At 45.4% G+C, this 17,113-nt stretch overlaps 1 protein-coding gene across 2 annotated transcripts; it reads left to right on the top strand.

Annotated features, from left to right (window-relative positions):
• The first annotated feature begins 1,294 nt into the window (after positions 1-1,294).
• LOC135989167 (1-aminocyclopropane-1-carboxylate synthase-like protein 1) lies at positions 1,295-16,850 on the top strand. 2 transcript variants are annotated; one of them, XM_065635801.1, is made up of 15 exons: positions 1,295-2,370; positions 3,517-4,130; positions 5,631-5,690; positions 8,370-8,440; positions 8,988-9,057; positions 9,923-9,989; positions 10,449-10,546; positions 11,128-11,205; positions 12,213-12,313; positions 13,003-13,092; positions 14,110-14,155; positions 14,305-14,446; positions 15,002-15,144; positions 15,528-15,681; positions 15,902-16,850. In XM_065635801.1, exons 1-15 carry the CDS (start codon positions 1,734-1,736, stop codon positions 16,198-16,200), a joined length of 2,670 nt encoding a protein of 889 aa, XP_065491873.1. In that variant the 5' UTR covers positions 1,295-1,733; the 3' UTR covers positions 16,201-16,850. The 2 variants fall into 2 exon arrangements, with proteins under 2 accessions (XP_065491873.1, XP_065491874.1); XM_065635802.1 differs by lacking the exon at positions 15,902-16,850 and adding an exon at positions 15,343-15,412 and having other exon boundaries at positions 15,528-15,608.
• The last annotated feature ends 263 nt before the right edge of the window (positions 16,851-17,113 follow it).

Here is a 17,113-nt window from a genome sequence, read left to right as displayed (position 1 = left end):
AGAGGCAAGTTTGTAAGAGTTGGATAAAAACCACACAGTGCTGTGATGAAGCTATCTTTTGATCTAAAGGGAAAATCCCCAATCTAGTATGTGCTTCACAACCTGCATGCTTGTCATGAGAACTGTGATACAGGATAGGGACACACTGTGTTTTGCTCTGATTTTCTCATCCATTACTGTTTCATGTTTATACTTGCTGTCTTAGGGCTCAGTCTTTATCCTGCCAGGCTCAGGTCCAGACTAAAATTTCCAAAACGATGGGCCATGCTGCAAAACGCTCTGTCCTGCAGCAGGGCTTGAGGCCATCTTCATGGCTGATGTGGCAGGACAGCTCTGTCAAGACTCAAGTTCTGCAATTACAGATCTCTCTAGGGAATTTGACCTGGTGAAATTGAGTGAAAGTAAGAAGACCCGCATTCGCTCCCTGCAGTCCTCCACCCCTTTCAGGGGTGTTGCTGTGGATGGGGGGGTACTTGGAAGGATTCGAACCACGCAGCTAACCAATGGGGGTGGTAAATAGAGGAGTGAACTGATGTTAATGTCTGGTCCTTCCATACCTGGTGCTTGCTAAGCTCTCTGGCTGTGGGAGGCAAGACAGCCAGCCTGGGTGCAAAAGTCCTTCGCTGGTGTCCAGGGACTGCAGGCAGCGACCTGTCCCCGTGCCTGTCCCCAAGCCCCGCCCGAGTGACCCAGGGGCTGCTGGGGACAGCCGCCACCACCGGCTGGTGCTTCATACCTCTCATGCCACGCAGCTCTACCCAAGCTGGGCCCACGCCCGCACAGACCCCCCCCCCCATCACAAACCAGCCGCCACAGACCCCCAACCGCTCCGCCAGTGAACCGGGCGCGGGGAAGCAGCTCTGCGGGGGCAGCGGGAGCGGGGTCGGCCTCTTCGCCGGCGGGGAGGTGCCCTGCCCCGCCAGCGCCGCTCCCGAGGGCTCCCGCCTCGCCCTGGGCGGCAGCCCGAGGGATGACTGCGGGCGAGGCGGTGCCGAGCCGTGCCTGGCAGCGCTGGGCGGGCACGGGCGGGCGGTGAGGGGCAGCGGGGCGCCTCCCCCGGGCGGCGCGGCTGTGGCACGGCTCAGCTCGGCGCGGCACGGGCCGGCACGGTGCTGCCTGCCGCCGCGCCGGGGGCGGGCGGAGGGGCGGGGCGGGGACCCCGCGGCGCTGCGCGGAGCCCGGCGCGGTCCCGGGAGCGCAGCCAGTGCCCGGCACGGACTAAAGTTATCCCGGAATAAGGCTGCACGCATGTGCGTCACCCCGGATGTGAACATGGGGCCCGGCTCCCCGCTAGCTCGCTCCGCCCGGCTCTAGCGGATGGGCTAAGCCGAGCCGTGCCGGGGCGAGCCGTGCCGGGCCGGCGGCCGTGCAGCCCGCTAGGGGCGGGGACGAGCAGGGCCGCCCGGGCGCCCTCGAGGGCCAAGGTGCGACAGCCCCGTCCCGGCGGGGGGCCTGGCCCCCCGGGCGGGGGTGGGCCGGGGACCGGGGCAGGGGCAGGTGCGCCGGCCGGGCGGGGCCGGGCCGGGCCGAGCGGCGGACGGAACTGCCGGCGCAGCCCGCCCCGGGCGTCCCCGCGGTGCCGCCGCCGCCTCCCCCTTCCCGGCGCCCCCGGGCCCCCTCGGCGCCCCTTCCCGCCGCTGGCCCGGCGGGGCTGGGCAGTGCGGGGGCTGAGCCCCCGGCCCGCCGGTGCCCCCCGCCTCGGCCCGCCGCCCCGCGGCCGGGGCCCGGGAGCGATGGATTTTCGGGGCAAGAAGTATGAGCGCGGCAGTAACTGGTCGGACCCCGAGGTGGTGGAGCTGCTGCAGCTCTGGGCCGACGAGTCGGTGCAGATGGAGCTGGAGAGCTGCTTGCGCAACCAACACGTCTTCAACCGCATCGCCGAGGTGCTGCGGGAGAAGGGCATCCACCGGACGGGCGACCAGTGCCGGGAGAAGATCAAGAAGATGAAGCTGGAGTACCGGCGGATCAAGGACAACAGCAAGGCCCCGCGGGGCGGGCGGACGTGGAAGTTCTACGAGGTCATGGACCGGGTGCTGACCAGCCGGCCAGCCCTGGCCTACAGCTCCCTGAGTGGCAGCATGATGGCTCAGCAGGTGCTGCAGGGCACCATGGTGGAGAGCTACCACCACCAGTTCCCTTCCTCGACCCTGCCCTTTGGACACTCGCAGCACCCTGAACTGATGGAAATCAAATGTGAGGAGGTGAACTCTGATGAACACTGCTTGACCCCAGAGCCCCCACCATCCATGTCTTACCAGCAGGGTTCCCCTGAAGAGCATGAGATGGAGAGAGCCTTTTTGGAGAGGGCCCAGAACGACTCTCCCATCTCCAGGGTGGAGATTCCCATTGAAACCAGTGTTTCACCTTCAGGTAGGGATAGCCTTTTACATTCCAGCATAAGGTTTCTGCCTGGTTTCCCAGAAAGAGAGATTATTTCTGGTGCAGAGATAGACACCTGTTTTTTCGCACTGATGTTTGGATCCTTATTTTTCAATGTCCCAAAAAGCTTTAAAGGAGAAGGCTGGTATCTGCAGGCGTAGTTTTTTGACCATTCCCAAAACATATCTTGCTGCAGATAAATAAAATCTAAAATTACTGCACTAGGCTAAATATTGTGTATGAAGTCCAAAGGGATCCTGAATTATGGCATGTCTGCCATAAGCCAGCCTAGGTATTTGTGCTACATTTCTGCAAATAATGCTGACAGTGCTTTCCTTATTGGAAAAAAAAAATGCATGCTTTTTGGTATTATTATAATGTCAACAGAGCTGTCTGAGGTCCTCATGCTGAATTGTATCAGGAGACCTTCTTCTGCCATGGCTACACTATAAACCTGCAGGTGAAACTTTCATTTCGTTCTTTTAAAATATTTTCAGGACCTAATCTTCTAGGACACTCAGCAATGAAGACTATTTGGGAATAATCATTGCCTGTTTTTCTAAGCATTCATTAGGACTTGGAAAGAAGATGGTTTTGAAAGCCACTGGCGGAAACAGCTTATTGGTTTACAGGAGATGAGACTCCTGCACTGAAAGTGCAGTTGGTGGTTGCTTGGCTGCCATGAAGGGTACAGTCTGGAAATCCTGGGGATTTCAGACTAGTCTAGTACAGGTTGATGGAAGATAATGGCATGATGGGGAAGAAACAAGACAATAGCCAGTGTGAGGTTAATGTCCGAGATCCGGAAGAAATGCTATGTCCTCTTCGCTGTGGTGGTCTCCTTGCCAGTCCAGTGGAGGGAATTGACGATCATTCAGGTTAATTCAGAGGCCGAGTACAGAGCTAGGGGTGGGGCTGGCAGTGTAATGAGGAGCCCAACATGTGAAGTTAAAAACAAGCTTCAGACAAACTTGCAAACTTCAACATGTACCTGACAGGTTTTACTTTGGTTTTCCTGTAAAACCTTACAGTAGATGGGTGTTTTCTAGGAAAGGCAGGAGAAGGCAGCAAAGCAAGTCCACGCCGTGTTACTGGCTTCATGTTTAATTTTTCTTCCTTGCTTCTGCGTATTCACAGGTTTCAGTGAGCCCAACATGGCAAACTCATCACGGATCCAGAACATTGTTCCCCGGCCTGGCTTCTCTGCCTTGCATCGGCTGAGAAAAAAACGGAAAGGCCAGCGCGTGAAGGACCCGCTCGATGATCTCTTGCTGAAGACCCTGACATCTCAGCGGGCCATGGAAGAGCGCTTTTTGCAGATGGAAGAACGCCGATTTCAGCGAGATTTGGATGTGGAGGAGCGTCGGATGCAGCTGGAGCAGCGCCGGTTTGAACTGGAGCGGGAGCATGAGTTCCGCATGTTCAATGTCTTTGCTCAGATGCTCAGCATCCTGAAGCAGAGCCATAGCGGCTCCTCCTCCTCCGCTGCGATTCCTCGAGGCTTGGACTTCAGCCAGGCACTGTCTGAAATGACTGGAATGGGAGAAGGAGGGGGCGACCTACAAGAAATGAGGGCTCGGCTGCTTCCGGAGAGGAGGGTTGACATGCACGGCCTCTGTAACCCCAGCAACTTCCACAGAAGCCCCTACCTCTCTGCTCGCGGCAACATTGCCAACATTTTTCGTGGCTCCACTGAGGAAGGGTACAAAGCTTATCATGCTGACAAGTATGATGAAGACAAGAACCCCAATGTGAGTGAGAGCCTCAAAGTGTTTTTCCTGGTTTTGTTACTAGGAAAAAACTTTCATAGAGATTTGCTGACAGATCTGCTAAAGGTATGGGGGTTTTTTGACCTCACTAGTACATGGTGGGTCAAGTTGTTTGAGGAAGAGAAATAAAAAGTAGCTTTGCAGGTCATCGATATATCAAAGATGAATGCCGCATTCAGCTCAGGTTTTCATGCTCTGATTTCCATATCAGGCACCAGTAGCAGTAGTAGACCTTGAAAGATGTAAGAAATCTGCAGGAACAGAGGTCCTGTTCCTCCTTTCACCGCATCACCTCTGTTGCCCACTGAAGACCATCTCTGATTATGATCTCATTATTGCAAGTAATGGGTGCAGGAGAACAACTAAGAAGTAGACTATTTTGGGGTTTTTTTTTGTTTTGTTTAGATTACTTTTAACTAATGTTCAGCACTTTTTCTGCCTGTTTATGCTGGGGCTGTTCAGTTATAAGTAGCTCATCAGACCCCTCTTGTGGCACAAAGGCTGAGTGTTAATACTTCATGGCATTTTATTATGGAGTAACAAGTATAGCAAATATAAATAATGATTTATATGTGGATTACTTTTAAATACATCCCACATTCAGATACTGAACTACTTGGAATTTTAAAAATGTTTTATTATTAGCCCTGACTCTAGTCACACTGTGTTGGGAGGTGAAAACTAGGTTTAAGATAGAAAAACATAGTGAAGTTTTTGAGACAAGGAGCATTACAAGAACCAAACTGCCTCTTCTACCAAATGTTGTCTATGTAGTTTTTTCACAGAAATAACCTAAAATTGGACTTGTGCTTTAGTGACATCATAAACGTACAGTTGCTTAGATTTCCTTTCTCATTAAAAAAAAAATATTTTTCCAACCTCTTCCAATAATGAAAATGTGCTAGTAGATTTGAACTCTTCAAGATCTAATGGAGTGCTAAATAAGCAGGGCCAAATCCTAAACCTGGAACTGTAGGCTCATCTTGCCAGAGGGGAAAATTTAATGTTTTAACCACTTTTCATGACTACATGTTTATGTGGTTTCTGAGCAAATCAGTGAAGTGAAATGGTAATGACTGATAAATGCTTTTACATAAAGAAATGTGTCCAAAACCTTGTTTAAAACTTCTGCAGAAGAGTAAGCCTCGGTTTTATCGGAATTGTTTTAGGGTTTCTTTTGTAGTTAGATATATACCAGTGAGTGAATTCAAGATTAAGTAAACGTATTCTGTAAAGACGTATAAACTGTTGGTACATATTCATTTACAGACAGTTTCTTGACTAAGAAGCTGAGGGCCTGGGATATATGTGTAAACACACACACATAGATACATCTTGAGTTATATACGGTGAAGTTTATGTGAGCTGTGTTTTAACTTTTCCTGGGTAAGCTTTTGGGAGGCAGCTTAGTGAGGTGATAGCTAAGGTGATGTATGCATGTGGGTTTTGTGTCTATAAACAATAAATTATTTCTTTTTCTAGGGTATAATAAACTTTGGCACCAGTGAGAATAAACTGTGCTTTGACCTAATGTCCAAGCGGGTAAGTCCTATTCCAAAAAGAAATACTGAATTTCCTGCATAGTTCCTCCTCGGTGCTTGCATTTCCCTGCAGTTATTGCTGTTGCTCAGTTTTCTCTGGTAAAGTTTTTCAGTGTGAATTTTTTTATTTGTTGGAAGTTGCTTTTTGATCTGGTTATTTGTACATTTATTGATGTTATTTTTCCAGGAGGATAGGAGCAAGGGTGTTTTTCTGTTCCTTTTCACGATGCGTTTCCCTTTGAGGGCGTACTTGGCTCAGAAAACTAAATTAAAATAAGATGCATTTTATTTTCTCCTGCTGACAGTAGTTAGTTCAATACAGATGTTTTGAAATCAGTTTTGAACTTTACTTGATTTCAAGGATTTTCACATCCGTCCATTATAAAGTCACGCGGTTGGGACACCCAGTTCCAAACTCACCCGCAATGTGAGGGTGGCAGCAGTGAACGGCGGCAACTCTTGACATCTCTCGAAACCAGACTGGGTCAGCTGCCACCTGCTCACTTGATTCAGTTGCACCGAGGTGTGAAACCTGTGGCACAACTCAAAAAGTAGAAAAAGTCAAAAAACCACAACAGAACAGTGCTGTAGAGGAATGTTTCGTGGTTTCCATTAAACCCAGCGCCCAGGTGCAGCCTGTGAGGCAGGCAGGCGGGTGTTTCTCCCACCTGGAGATGTCTGTGGGGAGGGAAGGTGGCTCAGGGTTGGACAGTCGGCCTTTGCGGTTTGAAGTTTGTGGTTGCTCCCATTCCACCAATTCCCACCCTCAAAATGTTCCTTGTTTTATTTCTGCCTGCCACTCCACTGCCTCGGGGGGATGCTACCCCACCACTCCGCCTTCCAGCTAAAAGAACAGGTAAGGCAGGGCTACTGCCTGCATGAAAAAGGCGCCTTCTAGGCCGTGTAGGTGGTACCTTCCTTCCTTCACTGTCCTTTCCCCTTAGAACTAACACCAGGCCCGCAGTAAGTAGTGCAGAGGGAGATGGTAGTCAGCTGCAGCTTAATTAGCCTTATTATGAAAATGAGATAAGACTTCCTCGGCTATAGTGAGAGGAGCCATCATGCTTGTGGCATCACGTTGAACAAAGATATTGTTGCCACCTTCTCGGTCATCACAGCCTGGAGTTACAGTGTGGACTCACTGAATGCAGCACCAGCTGGGATTGTAGGGAGATAATTTGTTGCTATTTGGGACAACAAATACTGTTTCCACTGGATAAAGTAATATATCAAATTTCTGTCTTCAACTGTTGACGCTTAAATTACAGAATATTTTGTGGTGTGAGATCTCAGATAGTCTTCGTTTCAGTTGATCCATCTGGTTTCCTTAGCCCTTAATGCATTACCTTTAAGGGTTTTCCTCTTTTTTATTGTATAGTCATTTTTGGCCGAGTCTGCTGATACGTTTTATGTTGCATTCTCTAGAAAAGTTTAGGAGACAGATCTAAGGAGGCACAGTTCTGTGCTACATAGGCTTCAAGAACATCTACAGCTGAATAAAGAAACTTTCGTTTTATAATATCAGGTTGTAATTCTGCATGGGATAAGGACAGTATCTTTAAACTCCAGAGCTTGGCACCAGTTATTAAAACGCCAATACAGAACGTTTGGGTTTTGTTATTATGTGAGAAACTCACGCTGCATGTTGAATTTTCCTCCTCCCTTGCACTATCACCTACTTGTCGTATCCTCCCACCCTCACCTTTTTTAATATTAACTCAAAGATTTGGTTGCCATTAAATAGTTGGAAGGTACATTGTGCATAATATTTGTTTATTCCGTTTCTGTTTATGTTAAATGTCCTCTTTTCTCTGCTGATATCACAGCTGTGCTTTCCCGTGCAACTTCATAGAACTGGATTATGTGAAACACTGATATTTACAACCTTGAAAATTTTGAGATAAAAGCAGTGTGCATACTTTATCTAAATATAAACATTAAAAAGGGCTCCACAGTTCAGGTGAATCTGACTTTGAGATCAGAATGAACTCCCAATAAGGAACAAAATGCGTGCCCTGGGGAAGAATTATCAAGAAGATAATTTCATTTTTCTCCTGTCTTTTGAAAGCTCCCATTATGCTTTAATACTTATCAAAACTTATCAGAGTTATAGATCTGAATGAGCTGCAGTAACCTGGAACTGATATGTAAACGAAAGCTGGAATTCATTTAAAAAGTTAGTATACTGAAAGTTTATTAAAGAAAATACGTGTCTGACTGCGATTCAAAATCCTTTCTATCTCTTTCTGACAGTCTAGACCTGAGCTTTCACAATTGGGACTTCCCGGCTGAAAGCTGTTGCCGCCAGACCTGAGGCAAAACTCTCTTTGGGACTCTTTGGGTTGCTTCATTTGCTGAGAAAGTCTTCTGCAGGCATCTTGGTTATAGGCATCGTGTATATTGCCTGTAGATCTCCATGCGGTGAAGTTTTGTCTTCAATAACTTAGCAGAAGCCTATACTTCACATAACCCGAAGTTATCACTGATCAGTTTGCTGATCTTTGCTTCTCCAAGCTGCATTCATTTAGATGGTCAGTGGCTTTCTCAATCCAGTTTTACAACTGTTGAAGTTGCATGTGTGTGTGTCTATGCAGGTGTGTGCCTGTACATGGATCCAGTCTACCTCCATGCTTCCAATGTGAGTGATTGTGCTTTTAATGGTTCTTCTTGTTGCTCACAGCTGACGCAGGCTGATATGAATCTGATGGAACCTCCACTGCTTCAGTACCCTGACTGGAAGGGACATATGTTGTAAGTCTTCTCTTTTCTGTAACGCTTCTCTTTTTGACTACTTGCCTGATGAGCAGAATGGATGAATACAAACCGCTTCTGCTACACTCACTAGTTAAAACATTTATAGGTCATTTAATCATATTTTTCTTTGCAGAACTGTAAATCAGCTGCCCTAGCAGTTCATCCAGTTAGAAATCCTGCTGTGTGAGAGAAGATGCAAATTTTCTAAAGCAAACACAGTTTAAAAAGCACTCTATACTTTACCAAATTAGATAACTCCAAACAGTTCTCCAAGCATAGTGAACACTTGGGGACTTTAATCCTTCTCTTCTGTGCCTTGATTAAAGCTCATCAGAAATGTGTGTACCATTGTAGACATTATCTGTGACACCTTTGCTGTGTGTAAAAGTCATGTCTTTGGCATGGGCCTGAGCTATCCTGTTTTCTAGCTATTTTCACTAGACTTTACTGTGTCCTGGCTTTATTTTCCTGAGATGTGCACCTGGGGAAGCCCAGCCTCTTGGAGAATAAGCTGAATCAATATTTGCTTTTGTGTCTTTCTCAGTTTACGGGAGGAGGTGGCTCGATTTTTGACCTATTACTGCAAGGCCCCTGCACCCCTTAAGGCAGAAAATGTGAGTAACCCACTTTCCATTGGTGTCTATTCTAATGTATTGCAATTTCTTGTCAAACAGTTTCATCTTTTTTTTTCTTTTTTAACAAATGATTTCTTAAGATATTATTGTGCAAATGGGATTGATTCATAGCTGTTTCAGTAGCTCTTGATGTACATTTCAGCCAAAATACTTCGGGTCTACTGTATATTTGCCTCACTTTTTGTGCCAACTCCTCGTGCCAGTGCTTTCAGTGGGGCTTTACGTTTTCATCTCTTTATTTGGCTCTGGGACCTACTGTGCCTATATCCCTCAGCCTTGACAAAGAGTGCCCATTGTTTCAGTCGAGTTTGATTTCATCCCATTCTGCTATTACATCTCAGGACAAAAAGCTGTAATTGAGGCCAGAGTAGTTTTAGCCTGTAAAAACAGACCTTTTCAAACTTTGCGGCAGTGTTGTAAGGCAGGCATTGGGACCCGAATCTCTGCAGGGCTTGTTGACATGGGAGAGATGCAGTCTGGGATGCACTAATTACAGATGCACTAAGTCAGCAGGAGGCTGGAGCTGCTGTTACCACAAAGAGACAACATATATTAGCTGATGAAAAGTAGTTTGCTTTTCTAGCAGTTCAGGACTGCTCCCCAATATTTTTCTAAAGTGCTTATTAAAATCAAGAACAGCACCCAGACAAAGTGTCTCTGAAGCAAAGAACAGGATTTAAGTTATTTCTGGCAGAAATGGCATTTCAGCAGTAAAATTCTGTGAACATCCATGCTAGAGAATTGGGGAGAAAATATATTTCAGTTATATGGTCAGAAATTATTATTTTATAGCATTGTGTTTCTATGGACAGATTTATCACTAGCCTCTCTCTTTTTTCTGTAGGTCATTGTTTTAAATGGTTGTGGCTCTTTATTTTCTGCGTTAGCTACAGTTCTTTGTGATCCAGGGGGTAAGTGGATGGTTGGAAGATACTTTTAATGTTTATTTTTGCTGGGAAATTGTGTGTTACTCTGTTTAAATATTATTTGACAGAAGTGAGGTAGCGGAATTGGCATTGGCCTACTGCAAAGTTCTTGTTTCATGCAAGACTGTGCTGTGAAATTCATCACTGACATTGTCTGCAGATGTCACGCACTCACACTTGGTGTCTTGCCCTGTTTGCCTTCACTGTTTTCATGGGGCCCTGTTTTAGTTTCCTAGGTTAAATGTGGGCTATACTGATGTTACTTGGGTTCTTGCAGAAGATTAAAGAATTAATGTAAAAATAAGGTGTAGGAAAAGGCAGTAACATTATGGTGTTCCCAAAGGGCGCAGCTGTAAAAAAAGGTTTCATGTTTAGCTGAAGTACATTAGAAGAGAGAGAAGGACTGTGACCTGTCGATAACCACGTTTGTCTTCCCGTTTCCAGAAGCTGTTCTGATTGCTACTCCCTTTTATGGTGGTATCATCCAGAGTGTCTTCCTCTATGGTAATGTCAAGCTGGTGTATGCCTATTTAGACAGTAAGGTAAGATATGAGGGAAGGGAATGCCAACCTCTGTAGTTAAAATATAATTGATACTGGAAAGTGCCAAGCTTTGGGAACCTCCAAAAGCCATCCTCAGAACAGGCATAGGCTGCAGCCCATGGACATCTTCCCTGTTTATCATTGGGAAACTGGACACACAATTTGCAAGAAAGTTGTTCAAGACCATAAATCTGGATTCCAGTCTTGTCGTTTTCTTGTATTTTAGTCTCAATAACTGCTCCTGAGAGGAAAAAAATGGCTATTTTGAACCTTGGAGACAGCAGCATGTACTGTCCTACTAAAGATGGTTCCAGAGGTGGAAGAGCAGATGGGGAGCTCGCATTGGTTTATTTATTCAAGGATAACCAGAGAATTCTGTGTGTGCGGCCAGCCTGTGATGAACATTGCTTCAACTTTATTTATTTATTTATTCTCTCTGTAGTATAAAATGGAAGGAGATGGATGTTAGGTCGTTCTTGTTGGGTTTTTATTTTCTTTTGAGGAACATTCCTCAGGGGATCGGCTCAAGGCAGATTCTATTGAAATAACTTAGCCTTTTTTATCTTTGTGATGTCTTTCAGATAACTGGAACAAGCACTCGGCCTTTTCAGCTTACAGTGGAAAAACTGGAAAAGGCCTTGCAGGATGCCAGAGCAGAGGTGAGTGTAGCTGAGCTTCATATTACCAGTTAAGTCTACAATATGTTTGAAACGGCAGGTCCCAGAAATTGCCCAAAGATCAGGACATTTTCAAAACCTAGCACCTGGCTTTCTGGTTGTCCTTGTAGACCACCTGAGATTAGTGTGCCTGCAAACTCAGGGACAATCTTAGGGGAAGACCCTTGGTGTTGCGTCCATCCAATTTTGGTCACAGCAGAAAGGATAAACTGGGAAACAGTGTACAAAGCACTGGAACTCATTCATATCACACAAAAAAAAGCACTTGGGCTTGCATTGAAAGGCAGGGACTACTCAGGGTCTCTCCTTCAGGAAGGCTAGCTGAGTTACCTGAAAAGTGACTGCTCTACACAGTAGTGCAGATGAATCCACTAAGACCACCAAGAGTTTTTGCAGGAGTGAGAGAGCTGCAAATCTAGAGGACAAATGCAGATGAGCATTGCCTTTCCGAAGAGTTAGTGTGTAAGTTTGACATTTTCCTAAGCCCTATGTATGTTTAGCTGCATCTTTAGATCATTACTGGCTCTGACTTCTCCAGCCGAGTGTACTCTCAATGAGAACAGTTTGCATCCATGTCACCTAAATTCCTGTCTTTCTTGACTCATTCATGGGCAATCTTCAGTAATTTGTTACTTCCCGATTACTGATACAGCTCAGAGAAAACTCTCTTCCATGCTGAGAATGTGTGAGAGCATCTTTCTCATTAATTGGTTGACTAGATGGCAGTGGTTGTGGCAGACTCCCTCTTTGCAAAATTGTAGATTCATTCTATAATATTTTCCTTAGTTTACTTTGCAAATTATATAATTGTTTAAAAAAATCTTAATTTGTGGTTAAAAGTTTTCCCATACAAATCTAATCTTTGACGTGAAAAGTGAAGGTGGAAGCTTAAGGGGAATCTTGTGTCACACTCACCGCTGAAGTAGAGTGGCTGATAATTTATCCCATGATGGGTACTCTCTTAATACTGCATTATTTATGTTCTGCAGGGTGTCACTGTAAGGGCCCTAATTCTTCTGAATCCCCAAAATCCCCTTGGGGACATCTACTCCTTGTCAGAGCTACGGGATTACCTGGAATTTGCCAAAAGGTATGTCAGTTTGGAAGGCTGAGGCATCCTGAGTCGGATACAGCTTTCAGAATCTGGTGGATTGCTTGCTGTCCCTGAATTTATCTGTGAATATCTGCTAATTCAGGCAGTCTGTTCTTCACACACAGTGGTGGGCTTAAGAGAGGAGAGGGAAATGGTGGGGACGAGGGAGTGTGGACCGTGCAGTCATCTGGAGTGGCAAAGCAGCTTGCATCAAGGAATGCAAGCTTTATTTGTTGGTAGTCCTAGCAAACACCATTGTGCTGTGCTTCTTTGGTAGGAAACTGAGTTCCTTTCCTTGCAATTTCTCTGTACGTGCAGAGAAAAAGAAATAGATGAATATGGGCTTCCAGCTTCATCATGGATCGTGCATGCTCTCTGAAATTTGTCAATTCTGAGCGAATGATGGTACAACTTATTCTAGATGGGTAGTACATGCAGGAGTTAACTTTCACTAGTGCATTGAGAATGACTGATTTTTTTATATTATTGTATGGTTGCAACGTGTGACAGGTGGATATATATCAATGTACGCATAATAGACCTTATGAGTTGTGAAAGAAATGCTTCTGTTGTGCAAAACTTGGTGTCCCTCTTTGTATAATGCAAGTCTTCGCAGTCCAGAATTTATCTCTGCTTCTAAACCAGAAGCAGCCTTCTTTTGTAATCTCCATTTTGTCCTTTTGCAGACATGAATTGCATGTGATAGTAGATGAGATCTACATGCTGTCAGTTTTTGATGAATCAGCCACGTTTCACAGTGTCCTAGGCATGGACAGGTAAAATCAGCTCCTACTTCCCTGGCCATCTTCCAGTGACAGTTCATCATGATGCCTTGCTGAGAACTTGTGACTGGAAGTTAAGTCATGAGCTAGCAAATTCTGAATCTGCCTTAGGCTGATTTTTTTTTTTTTTTTTTGTAATTTCTGAATGGCAAATGCATTTTGTCAAGTGCAATCTAGCAAGTAGAAAATGGTAGTTGTGGTACACTTTTCAGTGTGTGCTTCGGTATTTGCTTGTGACAGATACCAGAACTGGAAACAGATGTTTCATTTGTTCAGAGTGAGGCTTTTCTTCCTGCCTAAACATTGTTACCTTGTTCCCACGTTTCTGTTGATGCCTGTAAATACTTTCTGTTGCTGTTTACTTTTTTTTTGGTACAATAGTCATGGACTACAGCACTATTGCAGACTGGAAAATGGTTTTTATTAGGTATAAATGTAATGAGATGAAAAATCATGCAAATCTCACCTTTAAAAAATATGGCGTGGTCATTTTTTTTAAATTTTTTTTTTTTATTTCTAAATTTCTTGTTTTTACCAGCGGTACTATCTTTCTTTTTGTCCTATCTTGCAAGAAAATAAAATACACTTGGTTAAGTGTAACTCAGTGTTGCTGGGCTTGGATGTACAACATTGTGAGAGAAGAATTTTATCTCCTGCAAAATATTGGGGTTTGAAAGAAATAAAATTGTTTTAAATTCTTGGCAAATACATTGGCACAGGCCTGATTTCTAGCATTGTATGTACAAGCTTCATAAGTGCAGGAAATCTGCACATGAAATATAGCACTTGCCGGTGTCTGTATATCTGAAATATTTAAAAATCGTGTCTAAAACTACTTCCTAGCTTCTAAAGTTAGGTTGGATTTGAATTTTCCCTGCTTGACTGATGTTCCGTGCTGCACTGTCTGTCGTTGTGTAATGCTGCCTCTCTGTTTCTGCAATGCTGCACTGGTGATCCAAAAGCTTCAGCACCTATGACACTAACTGCCCATCTGCATCCTTCTACATACAGATTGCCTGATCCACAGCGGACTCATGTGATGTGGGGAATAACCAAGGTGAGCGCTGGTTGCCCTTGTGCCGCAGCTTCCTGGCTGGTATGGCTGGCCTGGTGTCCTCAGGTTCCTCATGCTGGAAAGAACGAGGCAGCAGTAACAGGATCCTGGTCTTCCTGTGCAATAAGGTCATCTCTTTGTGTCTCCTGCAGGATTTTGCTGTCTCTGGGATTCGTTTTGGTACTTTATATACAGAGAACCAAGATGTTGCTAATGCAGTGGCTTCTTTGTGTTATTTCCACGGGGTTTGTGGACCTGTCCAGCACAAAGTTGCACAGCTGCTTAGAGACAGAGGTGAGTCAGTAGCTTAATGTATGATCCTCTGCTGTTCTCAGTATTTTGGTATCTGGGGGACCTCCTCTTCTTACTTTCCTGAATGTTTGTACAGCTTAATTGACAGTCTTCCATAATCCTGAAGCTGCCCATGTAACATGTGGCTGATAATTCTACAAAAAAGGAACATTTCTGCAGAGCTCCTGATCAGCAGAATTAGAGGAACAGCTTTAAAGAAGTGTGATAGCTATTTGTATAGAAATAGACAGTGTTGCGTAGAACCAGCTGGATTTCTAGCTTTGCCCTGCATGGAGTGCTACTAGTCCACAACAACTGGGAGCTATGAATGTAGCGAAGCTTCCTCAGAAAGGTAAAAAAGATATTATTCTGCATAGACGTGAAACTGCTAAATAGTTCTTGCCCCCCTTTTTGCTTTTTGAGGAAAGAGAAAACAAAAATAGGAGGTGAAGGGTGAAATGGAAAAAGGCATTGTGAGTGTTTTGGAATCTTGAACAGATCTGAATTCTTTGTCAATTTGTGATTTGTTTTTTTTCTTTATCTTCTCCTTCTGGTCAGATTGGATCAACCAGGTGTACCTGAGGGCAAACCACGCCCGCCTAAAAGCTGCCCATACGTATGTGACAGATGAGCTGAAGACACTTGGGGTTCCTTTTCTCAACCGCAATGCAGGCTTCTTTGTCTGGATTGATTTCCGAAAGGTTGGTAGTCTTAGGGAGGGCGGCTTCTCCTGGGATGAGGGCAGGCACATGGTGCAACTGCATCTAGAGGAGAGTTTCATATTGTGATAAGCGTCTTGTTAAAGCCCAGTCTGTTTTCTGATAAGGAGAGGGAAGGGCTGCCTGGTATTTCTGTCCATTCTTTGCCTTTCGTCTGTCTGTGCATTTCCCTCCTTGCAGGAATCTTACTGCTCTCAAGCCACTTTCCTCCCCATTTCTTCCTTTATATCACAACTGCTGTACTTCAGAGGTAAAAGGTGTCTCCCCTGGCCTTTGCAGACCTCATGGGAATCACAAGTTCATGAGGATCTCAGTGAGTTAGCCTATGTGTTACTAACCTCTGACCCTTCTGCTGACTCTCCTAGTACCTTAGGACAGGCACATTTGAGGAGGAGATGCTGCTCTGGAGGCGTTTTCTGGATAACAAGGTCCTCCTGTCTTGTGGTAAAGCCTTTGAGTGCAGTGAACCTGGATGGTTCCGCATCATCTTTGCTGACAAGACCCACCGGCTACAGTTAGGTGAGTAATGTTTTCTTCTCTTTTTCCTCCCACCAGAATTTCTGCAGCACTGTTTCCTCCTCTCCTTAATTCTTAAACTTATCCCGTTATTATTATCCTTGTTTTCTCTGTTTTTCCTCCCTTTCCTTCCATGCCCCAATATTTTCTGGATCTGACAGATTTGGAGACACTTGTGGCTTAAACTAATCCACTGGCATTTCTCCTCTTTATACTACTGTAGGTATGCAACGGATCCGCAAGGTTTTGGAAGAGCGGGAGCGGGAGATACTGGCTGAGGAGAAGGAGCAGCCTTGTCAGTCAGATCAGGATGGCAAGGCAGACAGCACAGATGAAGTCATTTTTGTGTCCCGCCACCAGGAACCTACCTGTGCTGGTAGCTCCAACCTTGGTGACCTCATTGGCCTTCTGCAGCAACAAATGCGTTCATCCGACTGGCTACAGAAAAATACAGCCGAGCAGTTTGCACAGGAAAAGCCAGAGATCTACGATGTGTTCAGCAAACTGGTGGGGAAGCAGTAGGGTTCAGTGTGCCCTCAGGGGGTTTCCTGAACAGTGACTGACCCTGGGCCCCTAACAGCTCAGCAGTGACTTCCAGCAAATAATATATTTTCTGTATAGCAAGAAAATAACTTTGTAAAACCCCTCTTCTCCCCCTGGTTTGAGATCTCTAATTTGTATTATATAGGTGCATTCCTTGGACTGGGGTGAGGGTAGGGAATGGTGGGGGTCATGTTTGCCTGCTGCCCCCTGTCCTGCGGCATCACTGTATTTTGTATTTCATTTCTAATGAATATGCTCTTAACTCTCTTATAAGGTCCCATGGTGTCATTTTTATGCTTCATATTTCACTCCTTCCAGGGAGAAACTTGAGGTCGTTAAAATGTGTAAAGTCTCCCTTTTCCTGAATGATGATCAGATGTAACCACCTCTTTCAGGGCCAGAAGATGATGACAGCTTTCGCAAAGAGATGTTTGTAGGAGATAGAACCCGGTGTCAGCCCTAACTTAGCCTCAGCTACGGGTGAATAAGCATGTGTATGGGTTCACCTGCATACGTGAGGCTCTTAGGACTGTGGTCATCTAGTCTGAGTTCTGTGAAGCTTTTCATTTTGAGTCGATTTCCAAGTCTAACCTCAGATCAGACAGTATCCAACACCCTCAGTTGGTGAAATGCCCATTTTGTTTCTATCCTTTTTTTGTATTCCTATAAATAAAGAGCATCTGTTTGCCTCTTGGCACAGTGTCCTCAAAAGAACTAAGAACGGAGAGGCGATTGAAAGTAGATGTTCTTTCTGCAGCCTTCCTGTTCCTGGAAGTCCATCCCTTCTGGTTAGCAGTGAGGTGTACTAGCAGGACAATGCAGAGAATGCTGCTTCTACCACCGTGCTAGTTCTAGCTACTTCAAGCCTACTTTAAGGCTTCTAAGGTAACAC

This window comes from Caloenas nicobarica, chromosome 5 (genome assembly GCF_036013445.1).
Source record: "Caloenas nicobarica isolate bCalNic1 chromosome 5, bCalNic1.hap1, whole genome shotgun sequence".
Taxonomy (NCBI): domain Eukaryota; kingdom Metazoa; phylum Chordata; class Aves; order Columbiformes; family Columbidae; genus Caloenas; species Caloenas nicobarica.
The sequence above is the reverse complement of the archived record's forward strand: the minus strand, read 5'-3'. Positions and strand labels throughout refer to the sequence as shown.